At 37.7% G+C, this 19,775-nt stretch overlaps 1 protein-coding gene across 1 annotated transcript in view; it reads right to left on the bottom strand.

The window, feature by feature from the left end:
* LOC134538042 (pancreatic lipase-related protein 2-like) overlaps positions 1-13,813 on the bottom strand; it is a 31,180-nt gene extending 17,367 nt beyond the window's left edge. Inside the window, exons 1-3 of the mRNA XM_063379015.1 lie at positions 13,731-13,813; positions 11,815-11,989; positions 10,674-10,810 (exon numbers count right to left, since the gene is read on the bottom strand). Coding sequence (XP_063235085.1) covers positions 10,674-10,810; positions 11,815-11,989; positions 13,731-13,779 — 361 coding nt within the window. The 5' untranslated portion in view covers positions 13,780-13,813. The remainder of the gene's footprint in view (positions 1-10,673; positions 10,811-11,814; positions 11,990-13,730) is intronic.
* Between the last annotated feature and the right edge of the window lie 5,962 nt (positions 13,814-19,775).

Raw genomic sequence — 19,775 nt, 5'->3', positions numbered from 1 at the left:
GCTACTGCTCTATCTGATACAGAAATATCAGATACTTGTAACTAGTACATTACTGTATCAGTATCAGGTTGGAACAGATACCGAAAATTGCTGTAACAACCCACCTCTAGGGCACGGTAGTAAACAGCTTTGTTTTGTTGTGACTTCGTGTGAGTGTACGTGAGCGTGACTGCGTGCGCAGCCTACCGGCTGCCAGCTGCACTGCTGCTGCTGATTGCATCATTGTGTGAGCTCAGCGAGTAACGACGTGTTGTGTAGCTACTGCATATTTGTGTGATGTTTTGTGTACAAGTGTATCAAACTATACTCACGTCTTTGCTTACATCGTTGAAGTTATTCAAAACATTCAATTTCGCCTCTGTACATGTTTACACCGTTTTTCTTACCATAAATACTAAAAACATCGTCACATGTTCGCGTGTGAGAGGAAGCAGTTGAATTATGGCGGCCGTGTTGATTTACTAATTCTGCACTAGGTTAGGCCTACGTTACGGATTTCGTCAGAAGTACGTATTTTTAGCATAGTTTAATCAAATAGTTATGGATATCGGGTTTATTTGTTTTCAAACGTTAATATTCGCATAAAAATAGTATCCTATAATGTGGATATCGGGGTTATTCGTTTTAAACTGTTAAAATTCGCGTAAAAATGATTTAATTGCAAATTCGTAATTATTCGCTTTAAAATTTCAAAATTCGCGTAAAAAATCGTTTTATCGCAAATGCTAATTTTGCATACCCCTAGCCATGGGTCATCTTCAGTTGGATAACGTTTGTAAAGGAAAAAACAACAGCAAACAAAATCATTAAGTAAGATTTAGTAAATGCCTATATAAACCAAACCAGATCTTATTATTATTTTCTTATCCAGTGATCACGATCCACATAACCTTCCCAAGTTTTAAGGAGGTTAATCATAAATTTTATTGTGCGTGCGCTGTGCCCCTACGGGTAATGTGTTTAGTACTGTTTTCTGCCTGGCGCTTCCACGGCCAATCTATATTTGTTCTTTAGACGAAATGTCACCTTGAGCACAGCCGCCCGTTACAAGAATACTAAACCTCGGCTTTGTACTATTTTTTTACTTGAAATTTTAATAAAATACTGCCTATCCATTTAAAATTCAATAAAAAGTTAATACTTAATATTTTCCCTTTGGCCGTTTTCAATTTTGGTTCGCGCCATCCGCCACAGAAGGCAGTATTGTGGCTACACATTTCTGTTCCATTCAACTTCCGCTCCATTAAAGAAATTATTCCTACCTAATGCTGTATACAGAGAGCATAAAATTATACTTTAAAAAACAAACAAAAAACGCTTTTATCGTTGAATAAACAAAAATTTTAAAAATAATAATTTTAAGTTCTTTTATAGCAGCCAAATAATGCAACAAAACTCTGTACAACTAAAAGTGTGTGGTGCTCTCTTATTTCATTTTTGTAATAACCATATCTTAAAATTAGTGATAAAAACTTTAAGACAAATTATATCGTGCACCCCAACACTATTTTAAGATAATATTTTTAATAATTTAATATAGTCATTTTCGTATTGACTACATCCTCAAAATAGAGATATAAAATTAAAGACAATTGATATCGAGCACCCCATTGCTGATAATTTTAAGATTTTTTTGTATTAAGTTCATATAGTCATTTTCGTAATGACTTTATCCAAAAATTATTGTATTGACTACATAATATAATTAGTAATAGAAAATATATTACAAATCATTTTGAAAAAACTGATGGAAAATTTAAGCTAAATGATATGCACCCCACGCTTTTAGTTGTACAGAGTATTTGGCTGTTGGAAAAAAACTTTAATTTAATTTTTTTTTAATTTTTAGTTCATTCAACGATGAAAGAGTTTTTTTTAAAACGATAAGTTCATTTTATTCTTTTTAGTCTCGAAATATAACTGCAGACATTAATTAATTAAGAAAAAATAAGCTTGCAAGTTTAAAATTATTATTAAATTAAATAACAAACGTTTATGGTTTTGAAAAACTAATTTAAAGTAATACTGATCATATTTTTGAGTACTAGGTAAAATGATAGCATAAATTTGAACCTCTTTCAAGTATATGTATATCTACAGACTTGAAACTCAGCAGGGATATTCTTTATATTTCATACGCATTAACTAAGTCTTCCTTAAAGGCGGGCTACGAGGGCATTAATGATTTTGGGGCTTTAACCTTTCTCATGGTATATATTCTACCATAGCCCGACCTATTGGATGAGAGACACTACAAAAAATTACATTTTTAAAATTTTCTTAAATTAGGGTTATTAACCTATCCCTCCTCCGTGTGGAAGAAATTAGAACCCCGGGCACATTTCCACCACAACCTGACCTCGGGAACAATGTAAATTGAAAAGAATATATTTTTAAAATTTTTGAAATTTAGGGTCATTAACCCCAACCCCCTCTGAGGGGGAGGATTTCAAATCCCAGGCACATTTTCCACCATAACTTGACCTCGAAAAAACTCTAAATCAAAAATAATATATTTTTTTAATTCGAATTTTAAGGGCCTTACGGCTCCCCCCCCCCCCCCCCCCTTCCCTCTTTTTCCCCAGGCAAATTTTCCTCCACAATACATTTGTTTCGGAAACACTCCAAATTTAAAGTATTAATTTATAAAATTTTCGATATTTGTGTTATTTAACCCCACTATCCCTGGGGGCACAGTCGACCGCGGGGAAAATTCTTACCATGCCCCAAACTCATGTATACACAAAAAGCATGATTTTTTACCATCTCCCACTCTAATGTCTAAAGTTATCAAAATATTGTATTGTCAGAGTTTATTTATATGTATGCAAAATTTTAACACATTCGGACGTCAACAAGTGGGTAAAAATTGGTTGGAAAGATTTTATTACATAGTCCATTCATACATACATACAGGTCAAGCTAATAATTGCGTGGTAAAGAAAAATGCGCATTGTAACACTAAGTAACGTAAAGATGTACCCCTTTTCTCGGGGTACTGTTTTACTAGAAAATTAAAAGGAAGTTTATAGTATAGTTTTCCTTTAGTATAGTTTATTTGAGTATTGGTGTTATCCGTACGGCGGTATTTTTGAAATGTTGGTAACGTTTTTCAGCGCTAGTGTCGCCTGGGAGCACCTGGTAACAGTTAGTGAGAATATCATTAAATAATTGTGTTTATTGGTTATATTTATAATGTAGTTATATATTTGCATTTGTATAAAAGTATTTTAATTATTAATGCGACAGAGCAATGTTGGACAAATTGTGATCGGGGTAAAATGAAACAATTCACGAGCACGGCGCGCATGCGCGCGAGGGACAGACTTTTTTCCCCTCCCTTGGTTGAAGGAGGAGAGGGGAATGGCAGGCGATCAGCTGTTATGTACGACGGGCCGGCGAGTGTGATTCGGTTCGCGCCAGGGGCCTCGCTAAAAATGATTTTTGCGAGTGTGGGGCCGGCTTGGGCAGCAAATAACTCGTTGATATGTGTGTGGAAGAGTAGCTGTATAGCTGGTGAAGATGATAGCCGCTGTTCTATCGCGGCGGAACGAGGCTCCTTGCGGCTGGTATAGCCGTCAGCACCGACTGGCCTGAGGACCAGTGGGGTTTAGCGAGGATTCGCTAATCCAACGGAGACGCCGAGCCGATACGTGAGTGACTTCCCTTTTGATTCCCCTTGTGCCACGGAGTTATACTGCAAGAGATTGGTGGCAGAAATAATTACATCGAGCCTGAGAGTGTCATTTTACATCGGAAGTCTGGTTCCGCCAGTTACATGTAACAATTTTCGGATATGGACACGTGAAGTAAATAATTGATAAAATTCAAATGGTAGAGACTCGCGTTGAACGTTTTAAGGGTACCTGTCCCCCGAACACTTGAGCACGTCGCATAACCAGGAAGGCCTTTACTAACTGGAACTTGGTTTATTTGAGATTTTAAATAAATATAAAGTGTCTTGGTAACTGATGTTAAGATTAGGGTATTTTTATATTTCCTTATCATGTGTTGGGTATGAATATATATAGTTTATAGCATCGGGCCCGATTTAATTAATAGGTACCGGCGAATGCTTATATTTTTTTTATGCTTGTAATAGTTTGATGTCAGACTTTCAGATAAATAAATATTGTCTTGTCGTATTTGCCGCAAAAGTTGTGCTTTCTCAAGCAAATTCCTTTCTTTTGTTGTTTAAATTAAGCCCTGATATTTTCTATACCCGCGTTGAATGCCGAGAGGTTTGGGTGAACTGTGTGCCGTAACTTATTTTGCTGATATGTCGGATGGCGATACACTATACCAGGTAATTCCCCGCAATTTTACGCGGTTCACGACGCTCCCTAGGGGCTTGCGGGGGCGTCAAATGCGCCACTCTGCTACTGGGATTTGCTTGTGGCTAAGCATAGCGGTTGTGATTAGTATTGGCGTAATTTCAATGATGCCTGTGAGCTGGATCTACAAGCTGACTAAGCCCGAGTTATTAAGCAATGTTCAAGCGGCGGGCCTAGCCGTAAACGCCGAGGTGGGTATTGACGAGTTACGAAAAACGTTTTCCGAATTCTTGAAGGAAAGAGAGGTAGGAGTTATTTCAGCGGAAGGGATATCGAGGTCTACAGCTGGGATTCACGGGAAAATAGACCTGTTAGGTCAAATAGAAAAAAAGGTGATTTTGGACAGCATTAAAGGTTTGCCAGTGTTGCATGAGGGGGACCCCAGTAAGTTAATACCCTTTTGTAGTGAGGTGGATAAAATGGTTGAAGTCGAACTTTTTGAAGACCAAAGCTATTTGATAAAATGCCTAGCAGGGAGGTGTTCGGGAGTGGCCCGAAACGTTTTGAGTCAGTGTGCAGTGGAAAATAGCAGTTGGGAAAGAACGAAGAAATTATTGTGGGAAAATATGTGCCCCCGTCGAGTTAAACTACGTCTTGAAAAAGAGCATGTGTACCGGTTCCAAAAAGCTCACGAGAGCATGGTAGAATTTGTGCAGAATGTGAGTAGCATGAGTAAAGTTTTTGGTCTCGGGTTAAGCGAGGGAGATATGGTGCAAATAGTAGTAGAAAACATGCGCCCCGAGGTGAGGAGGGAGTGTGCGTTTGTAGGAAAACCAAAGGGCACTGGGAAATTATTTACGTGGGCAGTTGAAATTGATAATTTATGGTGTGCTAAGAGAGATTTTGAACGCATGGGTGGTAGTAGGCTTCCAAACCAATATGTTAAGGGCTTGGAGGAAGGGGGGCAGAAAGGGCCTAGGAGCTGTTTTAGGTGTGGAAAACCGGGTCACTTTAAAGCAGAATGCCCGGAAAAGGGAAGGGGGTTAGTATGCGATTACTGTGGGAGGAGAGGTCATGAAAAAAGGTCTTGTTTCAAAGCCCGTGAGGAAGAAGAAAAAAAGGGGCAGGAATAAGGCGTAAGGTACATACTGTACGGTTTCGCCATTAACAAGTAGTTTTCTAATTTATTAGGCTTTAGTCTTGTTAGTAATTATATATTAGAGATTGTAAAGAGTGCTCAAATAGTTGTATTGTACGCGCCGTACGTTTTTGTTATTTATAAGTTTTTGGTAATTTTTTTTTGGTGCGTTAATTTTGGGGTAGGTTTAGTTTAGCTTTCGGAGTGAGGTACCACTCTATTCTGTGTGTGTTCTATCATGTCTCTTGACTCGTGCTTTTGAGAAATTTTCCGCAATCTGTTTGTGATTCTAAGGCTGTGATTTATTTCCATCTATATGTGTTTAAATGTTTTATTCTATGTTTTTATTGGTACCTGCCCAAAGAAATTGTTATTACCTTAATTTTTTTTTAAAATTTTTTTTGGGGGGGATATTGTACCCCTTTTCTCGGGGTACTGTTTTACTAGAAAATTAAAAGGAAGTTTATAGTATAGTTTTCCTTTAGTATAGTTTATTTGAGTATTGGTGTTATCCGTACGGCGGTATTTTTGAAATGTTGGTAACGTTTTTCAGCGCTAGTGTCGCCTGGGAGCACCTGGTAACAGTTAGTGAGAATATCATTAAATAATTGTGTTTATTGGTTATATTTATAATGTAGTTATATATTTGCATTTGTATAAAAGTATTTTAATTATTAATGCGACAGAGCAATGTTGGACAAATTGTGATCGGGGTAAAATGAAACAATTCACGAGCACGGCGCGCATGCGCGCGAGGGACAGACTTTTTTCCCCTCCCTTGGTTGAAGGAGGAGAGGGGAATGGCAGGCGATCAGCTGTTATGTACGACGGGCCGGCGAGTGTGATTCGGTTCGCGCCAGGGGCCTCGCTAAAAATGATTTTTGCGAGTGTGGGGCCGGCTTGGGCAGCAAATAACTCGTTGATATGTGTGTGGAAGAGTAGCTGTATAGCTGGTGAAGATGATAGCCGCTGTTCTATCGCGGCGGAACGAGGCTCCTTGCGGCTGGTATAGCCGTCAGCACCGACTGGCCTGAGGACCAGTGGGGTTTAGCGAGGATTCGCTAATCCAACGGAGACGCCGAGCCGATACGTGAGTGACTTCCCTTTTGATTCCCCTTGTGCCACGGAGTTATACTGCAAGAGATTGGTGGCAGAAATAATTACATCGAGCCTGAGAGTGTCATTTTACATCGGAGGTCTGGTTCCGCCAGTTACATGTAACAATTTTCGGATATGGACACGTGAAGTAAATAATTGATAAAATTCAAATGGTAGAGACTCGCGTTGAACGTTTTAAGGGTACCTGTCCCCCGAACACTTGAGCACGTCGCATAACCAGGAAGGCCTTTACTAACTGGAACTTGGTTTATTTGAGATTTTAAATAAATATAAAGTGTCTTGGTAACTGATGTTAAGATTAGGGTATTTTTATATTTCCTTATCATGTGTTGGGTATGAATATATATATATAGTTTATAGCATCGGGCCCGATTTAATTAATAGGTACCGGCGAATGCTTATATTTTTTTTATGCTTGTAATAGTTTGATGTCAGACTTTCAGATAAATAAATATTGTCTTGTCGTATTTTCCGCAAAAGTTGTGCTTTCTCAAGCAAATTCTTTTCTTTTGTTGTTTAAATTAAGCCCTGATATTTTCTATACCCGCGTTGAATGCCGAGAGGTTTGGGTGAACTGTGTGCCGTAACTTATTTTGCTGATATGTCGGATGGCGATACACTATACCAGGTAATTCCCGGCAATTTTACGCGGTTCACGACGCTCCCTAGGGGCTTGCGGGGGCGTTAAAGAAAGTCAATTTTTGAAAGAATAAAGTTAAAAAAAATACGTTAAGCTGACTCATCAGGATACTTGGATAATTTGATAAAGGTTATACTTACATATCCTAGTGTTAAGACACTATACCAACACTAGTTTTCTCTGTGGAGAAAATATTGTATATTTTTTTACAAAAATAAGTTGAACAATTAGTGAGTTTTTAATGCATGGAAATCATTTCACACAGAAAAGTAAAACAAAATAAATAACTCAACAAGCCAAATTTTTAAAAACAGCAATTTAATTTGGAAGCAGAAAATCCAAACACAGTAACCTTATTAGCAAGCGTTGTAAGTTGAAGCTTTTTTTATAATTTATTCTTGTAGCTAATGTAACACACTCTCTGAATGGCCGCTAAGGGATTGGAAAATAACCCGTTTTTTTTTGTTTTTTTTTGTCAATTGTGAAGGTTTTACTTCAAAGACAAAAGTAGGTTGTTAAACCGTTAAAATTGTAGTTCTTTGTAAGGAAGTTATTTTTAAAATTAATTTTTAAAGTATAGATGAATCTAACAGTGTTTTGGATATCAATATGATTATTATTTTCTATTAGATTCAGTAACTTGTAGGTAAACCAGTTTCAAACTTCATTCCTTATCCTGGTTTAGTGATATTTTTCATATCATCTAGCTGGAAATAGATAATATAATAACATTATGATTTTATTCTACAACCAGCAAAGATCACTAATGTATTTAGTAGCACTTATTTATTTTTATGTTTATAAAAGTAACATAATGTGTTACTTTCTGCAGAATACAATACAGGCACTAAAGTAGGTTACACAAGCTTCTAGCGTCAAGAGATAAAGACCACCACGTGCAGGAAATCAGAGTGATATCAAGGTTTTTAAAAGTCACGCCAGACCTTATCTGTCTAAGACATTAATGATACAGGCGGTAGGCCTGCTTGTTAATCCAAATATATCACACTGCTTATCTTTGAATATCAAAGTAGATTAAAAATCGTGGTTAAAATGTTGGCTGCTTAATTTTTCTGCTTGTTTAGAGAACAAAGAAAAGTCCACTAATGAAACTGTTTTCACGCAGAGTTAAAATACGCGTGTTATGTTGTTCCATTTCTTCACTTCTATACTGCAGTATCATTGTGGAATCAATGAATTCAATAATACCAAGATCTAAGTGGAGTAGTTATCTGGAGACAACTTGGTTTGCATCACATGTATGCATTCGTGATTTAGTCTCTGAATAACCTACTTCATTATAAGTTAATATTTATTGAGTGTGATAATCATAAATGAACAGTTCCCATAAATAAAATTAGGCTGGTGGTAAGTATCGCCAATTAAGGCCCCAACCTACCCGGGCACACATACCGTGTGCAGAGATTCAGGAATAACTTCGCGATTTCAAAACTGCTCGAGATATCTGAGTGGGATCTGTTTACGAAAAGCATTTGAGAGTTTGCTGAGTCAATAAGTTGTTTCTTTTCTGGATTAATTTTAAAACCGTATTTAGAAGAGTTTAAGTGGCTAATAGGCGTGTTTCTGAATAATGTTTTAAGCGTAAAAAAACCGGTACAGATTCTTGAAAGTCTTAAGCGCCTTGCATTACAAATTTATCTTAATTTATATGTCATTTATTGTTACAGTCACCACAACAAATTCATAGTTGTCCAATGCACGACGAGAAGACTGCGCGCCATCTCAGAACCTGGCTTTAGAGGAGATACCGCGCTAGAAGCACCAGCGAGCGTCGCGCTTATCACCCCTTCACTAACACAAATACACCCCTGACGAGGCTGGCCCTTTAAGTCCCTCGCCACACATGAGCATGCAGTGACGCCCCTCAACTTTGCGGGGCCCTGGGCCATGTACTTTCAAGAGGCATAATGTTTAGAAGAGGAGCCTTACTGGAGGGAATCGAACGTATACATCCTAAAAAGTTGCTTTAACTTACTTGTACCTATTGCTACATTTATTTAATACTAGTTTAAAATTGTAAAATCTCAAGTATTTCCAAATTAATGGAAATTAGCTTAAGTAATTAATATTCACAAAATCGGTCCTAAATGAACTGTATCTATTTATCGATCGATATCTTTACTCAGCGGCTTTTCTAAATTTTGAAGAAAAAATATATATTTAAACTTTTAAATGTAAAAATAAAAATAGTTTTTTTTTTTTAATTTTTAACATGGACTCAAAACAAAAATTACAACTTATACTGACTTAATCCTTTTTATAATGAAGTTAGGAATAAGGGACAGGCGGATGCCTGCTATTTCGATACCATTAATTATATATACCGGGCCCTCCACCAGATAAATTAGAAGGATAAAGTCTTTCAAAAAGCTTTTTGTTAAGCCAATTTGGAACTTAAATCTCACCATTTTGTTGTAAAATTATCTTACTAAATTTTATTTTTATTTCCTAATAAGTTATCATCGGGTTAGAATTATATTCGCTAGGTCCTCAGCAGTTGCCCGACATGCCCAGCTCTGTAGTCAGCCCTGTAAGCAAGACACATCGTAAGACAGCGACATAACAAGACTAGTTCCCAAGGGTGATGGATTTTTGTTTTCAAACCAACCAAACCAATATTTTCCCGGCAGCACCTCTTACCTCAACTAAATATTAATTACACTATTCCAAATATTTTTTATTCAAATTATATGGTAAATGAATTGATTTATTTGCAATCATTTAATTTTTAATCCATCGCAAGTTAAATAGTATGCGCAAAATACCAGTCTTAAAATATTTGCAATACAAATAATTCAGTTCATCTACTCTCCAAATGTTTTTATCATTTATAACACTGCGATATTCAAGTAAAAACTACTCTGCGCCCTCCCCAAATGCGGCGCCCTCCCCAAATGCGGCGCCCGAGTAACAAGCCCCATCTGGTCCCTATAGTTACATCCCTGCACTTATATCATCATCATCGAGAAAATAGGCCAAAAAATCGAGTAAAGTAATAACCACTTCATTTCCTAACAAATATTATACAAACTGTTTCAAATGTTTTTCGTGCACTCTCAATGGTATTTGTAGCTCAACCTATTTCATGGTTATAGTTATAATGACTACTCACGAATGATGAAATGTATCTAGTATTTTATTAGTTTCGTTCAAAGAAAGTATTTAAATTCCATCAACCAACCTGTTGGAAATTATTTCAAGAATTTGTTGTTAACATTTTTCTGTCTTATTTTTTCTCCCCACTTCTGAAGGGAGGTAAGACCTGCCCCCCACCCAACCCCCCTTGAGCACTCACTCCCAGTGAAGAAGCAAGGGGTTTTTCAACCTGCTTATGAAGTTAATGTTAGCTAAAAATCGTTTATGTTAATGACAGTTAAAAAAATTAATATCTGTCATCGTATGGTCATGGACTATCGGAGGTGCTGCTAATTGCTCAACAATTACAGGATGTCTTACCATTGTCGTCATTGCCATCACTCACCGTTCGTGACGACAGCCATGCTGTTGCCGTTGGAGTTCCAGCCGTGGATTACCAATTCTGTGCGGCGGCGGGCGTCGAAGCTGCCGAGAGACGAGGCGTCGCCAATCCTCAGGGTGGTCGGGTTGTTCCCTGTCGCCCTGCGAGCGAGACAGCATGGTTGAGTTCTCTGGTGGGTAACATCTTAGCTCTCGGTGCACATCATTTTCTATGCGTAATTTTGTGAATGGAACGAAAACCATGGGACGGGAACGTGTGGCGGATGGTTGAGAACAAAAATTCACAAGGAGAAAGGGAAACTTTATAATATTCACATGCTTGGTAAATTTAAACAAGATGGACAATATTTTAATAAGATTCTTTGGCGAAGAATCCGTTCCAAGATCTTTTTTCCACTTTTATCGGAGCCGGTTTATTATGTAGTCGATCTGATAATATGATGTTTCAATAGTTGACGTAGCAGCTTCGGCAGCAAATTTTAGTCACAGGTGCGGAAACTACGTGCGATTCGCGTCCATACATATAGTTGGAAACACAAATTACATACATATATAGTGATCGATATCATTTCATGTCCAAGTTTCGTATTATAAGTATTTGCAACACGAGAACACACGAATTTGCTCGTTACCGAGGTTGGATGCTACATATCATTTGCTAGTACGGAAAGACTCAGATTTTGTTTCGATACACAGGTTATAATTTTAATTTATTTTTCTGTTTACCCAGTTAGCAGACGTAGCCACCTCCCTAATCCGGACACTTTGATTCAATTAGGTTCGAGAAACAAATAAAAAAAAAATAAAAAACTGATAAGGCCTGCACCGTAGATTTTTTTGTGAAAAAATCGGGGTAAAATCATACCAAGTGTTTCGTATTAACATGGAATTTAGTTATCAACATTTTTATACAATCATGTGCATTTGCATTTGCTGGTAAGATGACATCACATGCAAATTGAATACTGTAGTGTAGACGTACACGTGGGGTAAACCATTGTTGATTAATTATTATTAGTCTCGAAGTTATTAGCGATTCAAATCCAATGGTATTTTGTCACACAAGAAAGTTTGACCGACAATCAATGTAACATGCGAATAGATGTTTCCACATGAGGAAAGACGTTAGCGGCTGGAGTGGATACCTGGTGTACAGCAGGAAGGTGACGTCGTCCTCTGAGACTGAGAAGGGCTCAGGCTTGGCGCTCAGGTCGACCCAGTGCAGGGTGCCGTTGTCGTCGTCGGGCAGGAGGACCCAGTCACTGTGGCCATGGTCTTCCTCGGGGCGCTGGTGGAGCGGCCGGGGCGGCGCCGGTGTGGCTGTCATGGCAACAACCGCTATCAGCCCACCAGGGGAGACCCTACCACATCCAGGGGAGAACCTACCACTTCCAGGGGAGAACCTACCACCTCCAAGAGAGAAACTACCACCTCCAGGGGAGAACTACCACCTCCAGGGGAAAAACTGCCACATCCCGGTACCTCCCCTATCCACACCCCCCCTCCTCCATCACAATCAGCAACATCCCTGCCCACGCCTGTGCGAACATCACTTTTTAACTGGCTGGTACCAGTCTTGCCCATCCACGGATACCCGTCAAAGGGTTTTAAAGTGTTCTAGTTCCGATTACTGTGACTCGGATGAGTCCCGTATCGTTATTTTTCGTCACTACGTCCCCGTGACGGGAGTGGTTGATTTGTGCGCCTGGTGCTTTCCTTGAATGTGGTAAACAAGTGGAGTCGAGTCCCATACAAACATCTAAATATTAAATTCGAACACCTTGAATTTGTACATTTTTAAATATATATTATAGATGTTATTTCTTTGTCTCACAAGTCATATTTTTTTTTTTTCATGTAATCATCATTACTAGTATTTACGGTCGATTTATTACATTTTAAGAACGAAACCTACCTTTTTTTTTTTCAACAGATATTTACTTAGTGTAATGAACCAGGTGTAAAAATTTGCGCAAGTGAATATATGTTGTAAATATTGGTCACAGAACAACAAATGTAAGTAAGGTATCGAGGCATGATTTTGAATGTTCCAGAACTTTTTTTTTGCAATGTTTGCAAACTGCTTATTATTTGCTAGGTCTTCATTGAAGATTCTCCGAATTTAATTCCACTGTTCATCCTGCACTTTTTTGAATAGGGAACGGATAATCATATACGTCCCATTAACGTATTGGGATTTGGTGTGTCCACATTTATATTGTGCAAAAACTATCCATAACCTCAATGTCTCTAGTTGTACCAGGTGATACGCAACAGCTTCCCTACATTTTCAACACAATCGAATATTCATTATTACGAATTGTAAGTAGTTGGAATCAAATACGATTAATTAAACAATCTTTTTGATATTTAACATTTCAAATGTGCGCAGAAAACTAATTTGCTTGTTTTTACTAATTTTGTACATATAGGTACCAGCCGTTATTATGGCCAACACATACCAGAAGACCTTACAGCCATTTTAATCATTAAGCTGAGCTGTTGAGTGAACGAAAAAAAAAAATTGTTAAAAAAAAATCAGCCAATGAACAGTTTACCTTCCCTTATGTATGAGGAAAACTGCTAGGTATTGCCCGGTGTTTAATTTTACAATTATCTGATTAAGTATATAATAATCAGTGTTGTCTTAAGAGGCAATTACCATAATTATTTAACTGGCGTATTTTTCCGCTCTTTGCTGAAGATTTGTACTAAATTCCAAACATAACTTTATTTATTTGAAAATAATATTGTATCAATTCGATAAGTTATTTCTTAATTGGTCTAGAAACGTTAAAGGACTATGCATGTTTCAATGCTAGCTTTAAAACCTGATAAACATAGATCCTTATAAACGTGAAACAAAAGTTTCCACATTGAATTCCTTCAGCGATTCTATTTTTTTTATCTACAAGTGATGAAATATATTTTATAAACCTGTAATCAGTTGAAAAAATTACTCGCATTACTGAAAATATACTAATTTAATATTAAATATTCTGAAAGCAGCTTCTCTAAATTCAAAATATCAAGATTTTTAAATATTTAAATATTCACATACCTGCGCCAAGCAGCACCCAAAATAACATACAATTGGTAATTACGTTCATGGTTAGTTTTTTATCAGCAGTAATGGGTTAACCTAAACGTATCTCCTATTTATATTAGTAGAAACGATCCATCATATGTGGTTTTGAGAATAACCTTTAGGTGGCCTGATGTCAATGATAAATTTATAAATTTTTAATACATTCTGATAGCGATAGCACCAGCCAATAGGAAGGAAACATAGCATGGGCTTTAGCAGTGTTATCAGTTATATGGTAAACACGATTATTTAATGATTGATGCATTACCTGATCACTTTGGAATTCCTTCCAAATCTCCCTCGTCAGTTGAATTTAGTAAACACATATTTACGAGAGTGGACGCTTTGTCTGACATACTATATTGATTTTTCATTACATTTTTGTTATTATTTAACTGAAGGGCTTTTTCTGATTTTTTCACTCAATACTTCCCTTGCATTTGTTGTTCTAACACAAATATTTTCAACAGATATTCATTCAATGTAAAATCATGGGTGTTAAATATGGCGTCTGTCTGCGACTGTTTGTATTATAAAACCTACTGAGTTTGTCTGTGCCGTCGTCGTTGTGTTGTTCCGAATATCTGCTCAGTAACATCGCTGGGTTCGCCTGTGTATCTTTGTGTTATTGTGTTGTCGATATTATCTGTTAAGTTTCATCGTAGGATTCGTCTGTTTATCACTGTGTTGTCCAAGATTGTTGTTCTCTATTTTTTGATCTCGTTACAGCTGTCTCGTTGCTGTCAGCCGACTATTTCCTTCCACGGAATTCTCTCTGTGATGTCTTTTGTTGAAAATTTTACATCAGCTGATTTCAACTGTTTTTCTGTGTGTTTGTGTATTCATCCATCTTGTTCCTTCTTGTAGTTTCTCTATGAAATACAGTATGTCCATGGAAATTCTTTAAATCAACCTTCCACATTACAAAAATCAATCAAATAAAGTACCTAAGTATCGCAGTAACATACAATTGAAGTCAACTGATGCATACAATAAATTTTTGTGAAGTAAATTTTTACATTCCGGGATAATACAAGGGCCACGGGTGTTTGAGTGGTCAGATCTCTCACGTACCAGCGAAGTGGAACACGTAATAAACGTTGCGGATGTTGCCTTGAGTCAATGTTTTGTTGATGTGTAATATCTCACGGTGTACGGCATTTAGTAGGAGTAATTTCGTGAATGAAACGGAAATGTGTTACCAAGGTACTGCTGTCTGTGGCGGATTACGTGAACCAAAGTATACAAATCCAAAAGGAAGAACTATGGTGAATTTTAACACGCAAGATGGGCAGTATTGTAAACAAATTCTACGTCAAAAATCAGTCCCAAAGCCGGGGCTTAGTATTTTTTAAAGTTATTTCCCTTATATCGGAGCCGTTTAGTTATATAGTATAAAATTTCGCTGTGCTTAAAAAATGAATCAATAGTCGACGTAGCTTCTCAGGCAGCGAATTCTAGTAGTGGGTGCAGAAACGATGTGTGATTCGCGTCCAGAAATGTGGATAGGAAACACAAGTAGTATATAATAGGGGCTCCTGGGACAGGGTACAGGGTCATGGTGTGTAGTGGGGTCAATGATCGACCGACCTTTCACGTCACAGAAGACATCAATATGACCTTGAACTTGAACTTTGACCTTGACCTTCCAAATTTGCCAAAATTTGATAACATTTGTCCAAAATCCACCAAAAGTCCAGTTTTCTGGGGGAAAAAACTACCAAAAAATTCTCAAAAAATTTGGGAAATAAAATATTTCTCTCTTTTTTTGCGGGAAAATTTTCCATGTTTTTCTTCGAAAATTCCAAAGTTAGGATTTCGAAAAACTTTAATTTTGCCTTAGAAGAACACTAATTTCATATTGAGGCTTAAGAATCCATGTCTACAGCCTCCGATAAGCCTCTGACGTCATCATGGAATATGACGTCACAGTTAAAATTTCCGTTACGTCCGCCAGCTTAGAAATCTATATTTACTATCACATTTTCATGAAAAAATTGGTTGTCTGTAAAGTCGGTTTACGGACGATAGTTTAACGTGACAACGTCATAACAAAACATTGATGAAATGATTGCATAATTTTTATTGAATTATCACTATTTTGTATAGATACAAAGAAGGAGTGAAATGAAATGTACAATTTAATTGTCAAATTTACTTTTATTTGCACTCATTAATTCAAATATGTTTTTTACTTTAACGAAGAGATTATTTTAACTATAACTTTTATACATTTATCTTCTTCCAAACTGTGTTATTCTGTTAAGGATAGGACGATGATGGGAAAAGTAGGAAACTAATGGGAGTGTTTCAAGGATGATGTGAAGGAAAATAGCTTACCCAACACCAAGATGCAGTCAAAAATAATATATTTGCGCCATGGACTCTGTAGCAATGCTAGGAGGAACGGGTTAGCAAAGAGCAATGAAAATGTTTCATTGTAATGCATGAAAACAGAATCACGCCACGGACTCGGTCGCAATGCTAGGAGGTTCAGGTTAGCAAAGAGCAATTTAAAATGAGCGTAACGGGACACAGCGAAACGGGACAATGTGCGTAACGGGACACTTTTTCGTGCGTGCAGCCGGTGTTCATAGATTTATTAGACGTTGTTACGTCAAAAAACTTTTATAATGTATTAAAAGATATAATGAATAAAATTTTTGGAAGAAATAATTTAAAAAACGCAAGTAGTATGTAAATGGGCGTCCGGGCCCAGGATTCAGAATGTGGTGCCTGTGGTGCCGACCGCCATATTGGATTTGTGACGTCACGGCGGCAAAAATTCCTCAAAATTCCTCAAAAATGACTCAAAATGACTCAAAAATTCCCGTTTTGAGGAAAAATTTCTCATTTTCGAGAGCAAATTTCCCGTTTCGAGAGAAAATTTCCCGTTTTAGTCCGTAAAAATCCCAGCGGCTAGAAATGTCCTTAAAGAGGCTTAAGCATCCTTAACTCAAGCCTCAGTTAAGCCTCTATCAGGATGTGACCTTGACCGTTGACCTTGACCTTAACCTCGGTGGCCATTTTGGATCCGCCATTTCGGATGACGTCATTGTTTTCTCGAACATTCAAAAATTGTGTTATCCGCCATTTTGAATTATGACGTCACCGTTGCAAATTTTGTTACGGTCGCCATCTTTAAAATCTTTATTTATCATCCGATTTTAATGAATTTTTTTTTAAATTTATAAAAAAAATTAAATAATAAAAATTAAATGAAAAATATTTAAAAAATTACATTTATGACACGGAGCTCGGAGTCCTCGGTTTGAACCCGGTGAGGGCAAAAAAATTAAAAATGGCGACAGGCTCCTTCCTCAGTGGTGGATGCAGGCAGACTGACTCCCACCACTTTTTTTCAAAGCATATATATCGTCACCTAGTATGACGTCATGTCCGCCATCTTGTCTTCGACGCTGGAAGCCATCATCATTGTATCGTCGGCGAGAGTGCGCTGATGACATGTTAGTTTAATTCTTTTCCGCTAGAGTGCAGTAATCATTTATTATTGCTGTGACACCCGCCATCTTGTCATTTGGCCGCCATCTTGAAAATCCGTAATTTTTATGCTAGAAATTCGGGAAAAGTTCCAAAATTCATTAAATAAATCAATCATTAATTTACATATTGATTCTATCAGCTTTTGTCCTCGGTTCGATACCCGATCGATGCAATAATGTTTAATTTTATGTAAAAAAAATAATTTCAATAAACCATGTTCAACATTCGTAAAGAGACTCTAAATCCTCTACGACCACCATCCTATCAGACATCAAGACCACCATATTGGAAATGCGTAATTTTAATGCTAGAGATTCGGGAAAAAGTTCAAAATTCATTAACTAAATTTGTATTCTATATACTGATTCATTAGATCGACTTAGGTCCATGGCTCGATCCCTGGTCGATACAAAACAACTTCAATATTTTAAAAAAGTACCACTAAAGTGTCAGGTTTGAGAAAATAAAAACCACTGCAAGTTCTTTTAAAAAAACTTTTATTACATAAGTACTACACTAATACAAGTACAAAAAAATACACAGTCAAAGTACTAAAGTTTTGTGGATTCCTTGATTCAAACAGTCTTCTTAATGGACGGAGTAAGTCTTTTACATGTTCGTAAATGTCTATTCAGTTTATCAGGTCAACATATTGGTACACCACAATTTTCACACAAAGACGAATTATCGACTTCATTAAAAGGACAGTGATATATTTCGTGTCGTTGTGCACTTTGGATATTTGCTAATGTTTTGTTATAAAATATACAGCTTGATTCCCATAAATGTACAGCCAGTCTATCACAATTCCTGAGGTGCCGTTTTAATCTTCCATATTGTACAAACATGCTTAAACACCTGTTGCACTGATATTTAATGCGTTCAGAGTTATTACTAAAATTGTGTATTACATGATCCCGTAATTCCAAGTTTTTGATCTTCTCACAGTACGTGCAGTCGGGTGATGGAACACCGCTGGATGCTCCTTCCTTCATCAATGACACTGGAATTGTTGACAACCATTGTAACACTGCTGACATGTTAACTTCTGAAGCCGTTGAGGTCTGCTCTGCAGAAGATGTTGCACGCGTCGAAATGTCCTGCTGTGCTGAGAGAGCAGGTGTAGCTGCAGACATCGTTGTCATCGTGCTTTGCACTCATGATGATGGTAGACCTTCGAACCAGGTTGGTGTTGATACTGGTAATGATGCTATCGAGTTCTCAAGAATAGCTATATACTGGTCTATTATACAAGTCTAACTATCCGAGCCGTTCATCACCGCAGCCAGAGACAGACTGAAGTTCATATCACCTGGGGTCTCACGTATATAGTCTCATCAGCTGGTACAACACATGAGTCAAAACAAGAACCATGTTCAATATACTTGCAATTAAATAACTCGGAGCACTTTATATAATGTCGATGTAAGCTATCGAGACGTGAAATTAGTTTACCGCACTTCTTGCACTGAAATTGTATTCTTTTCAGTAAATTATTCGGACAACTGCTTCTTTCATGTCTGCGCGCGCTTGAAGTGATAGTAAATGATGCGCCACAATATTTGCATTGACGCAATGAACGTTCTTCATTAATTGAAGTCTGGAATGCAGATGGTGAACCTTCAGCTGATGATGGAACAGCACGTATCGTTGTCACCTCCAATGTTGACGTCGTCGTCGTTGCCAACGGGATCTGCACCTTCTCCGTCGTAGCTGTCGTCAAGGTTCCCGTAGACGATGGTACAACTTCCGAGTTCGACGTTAAAGTCGGTAAAGATGCCATCGAGTTCGCAAGAACAGGTAATTACGCGATTTATGCACCAGATTAAACAAACTAGGTGATCCTTACACCGCCGACGTCAGTAACAAACTGAGCGTCCTGCTGTCTAGGACTCGCTTATATGCATGCACCGTATGGAATAATACGCTAGTCAAATCAAGAACCATTTACCATAATACTAAATTCAAAACAACATTAAAAATAGAAGGACCATCAACGAAAAGACAGCACATTTGGAAGCACCGACAACGCAAAGACAGCACATTTGGAAGCACCGACAACGAAAAGGCAGCACATTTGGAAGCACCGTCAACGAAAAGGCAGCACATTTGGAAGCACCGACAACGAAAAGGCAGCACATTTGGAAGCACCGACAACGAAAAGGCAGCACATTTGGAAGCACCGACAACGAAAAGGCAGCACATTTGGAAGCACCGACAGCGAAAAGGCAGCACATTTGGAAGCACCGACAACGAAAAGGCAGCACATTTGGAAGCACCGACAACGAAAAGGCAGCACATTTGGAAGCACCGACAACGAAAAGGCATCAAGCACATTTGGAAGCACCACCAACGAAAAGGCAGCACATTTTGGATGCACCATCGTAAAGGCAGCACATTTTGGAGGCACCATCGAATAAGGAAGCACATTTGGAAGCTCCATCAATAAAAAAAAAGGCAAAAAGGAAGCACAAGTTACGAGATCTAAGTTTTAGTTAGAAATCAGAATACAAG

Source organism: Bacillus rossius, chromosome 13 (assembly GCF_032445375.1).
Source record: "Bacillus rossius redtenbacheri isolate Brsri chromosome 13, Brsri_v3, whole genome shotgun sequence".
Taxonomy (NCBI): Eukaryota; Metazoa; Arthropoda; class Insecta; order Phasmatodea; family Bacillidae; genus Bacillus; species Bacillus rossius.
Note: the sequence above shows the minus strand (reverse complement) of the source record. Positions and strands in the feature narration are given on the sequence as shown.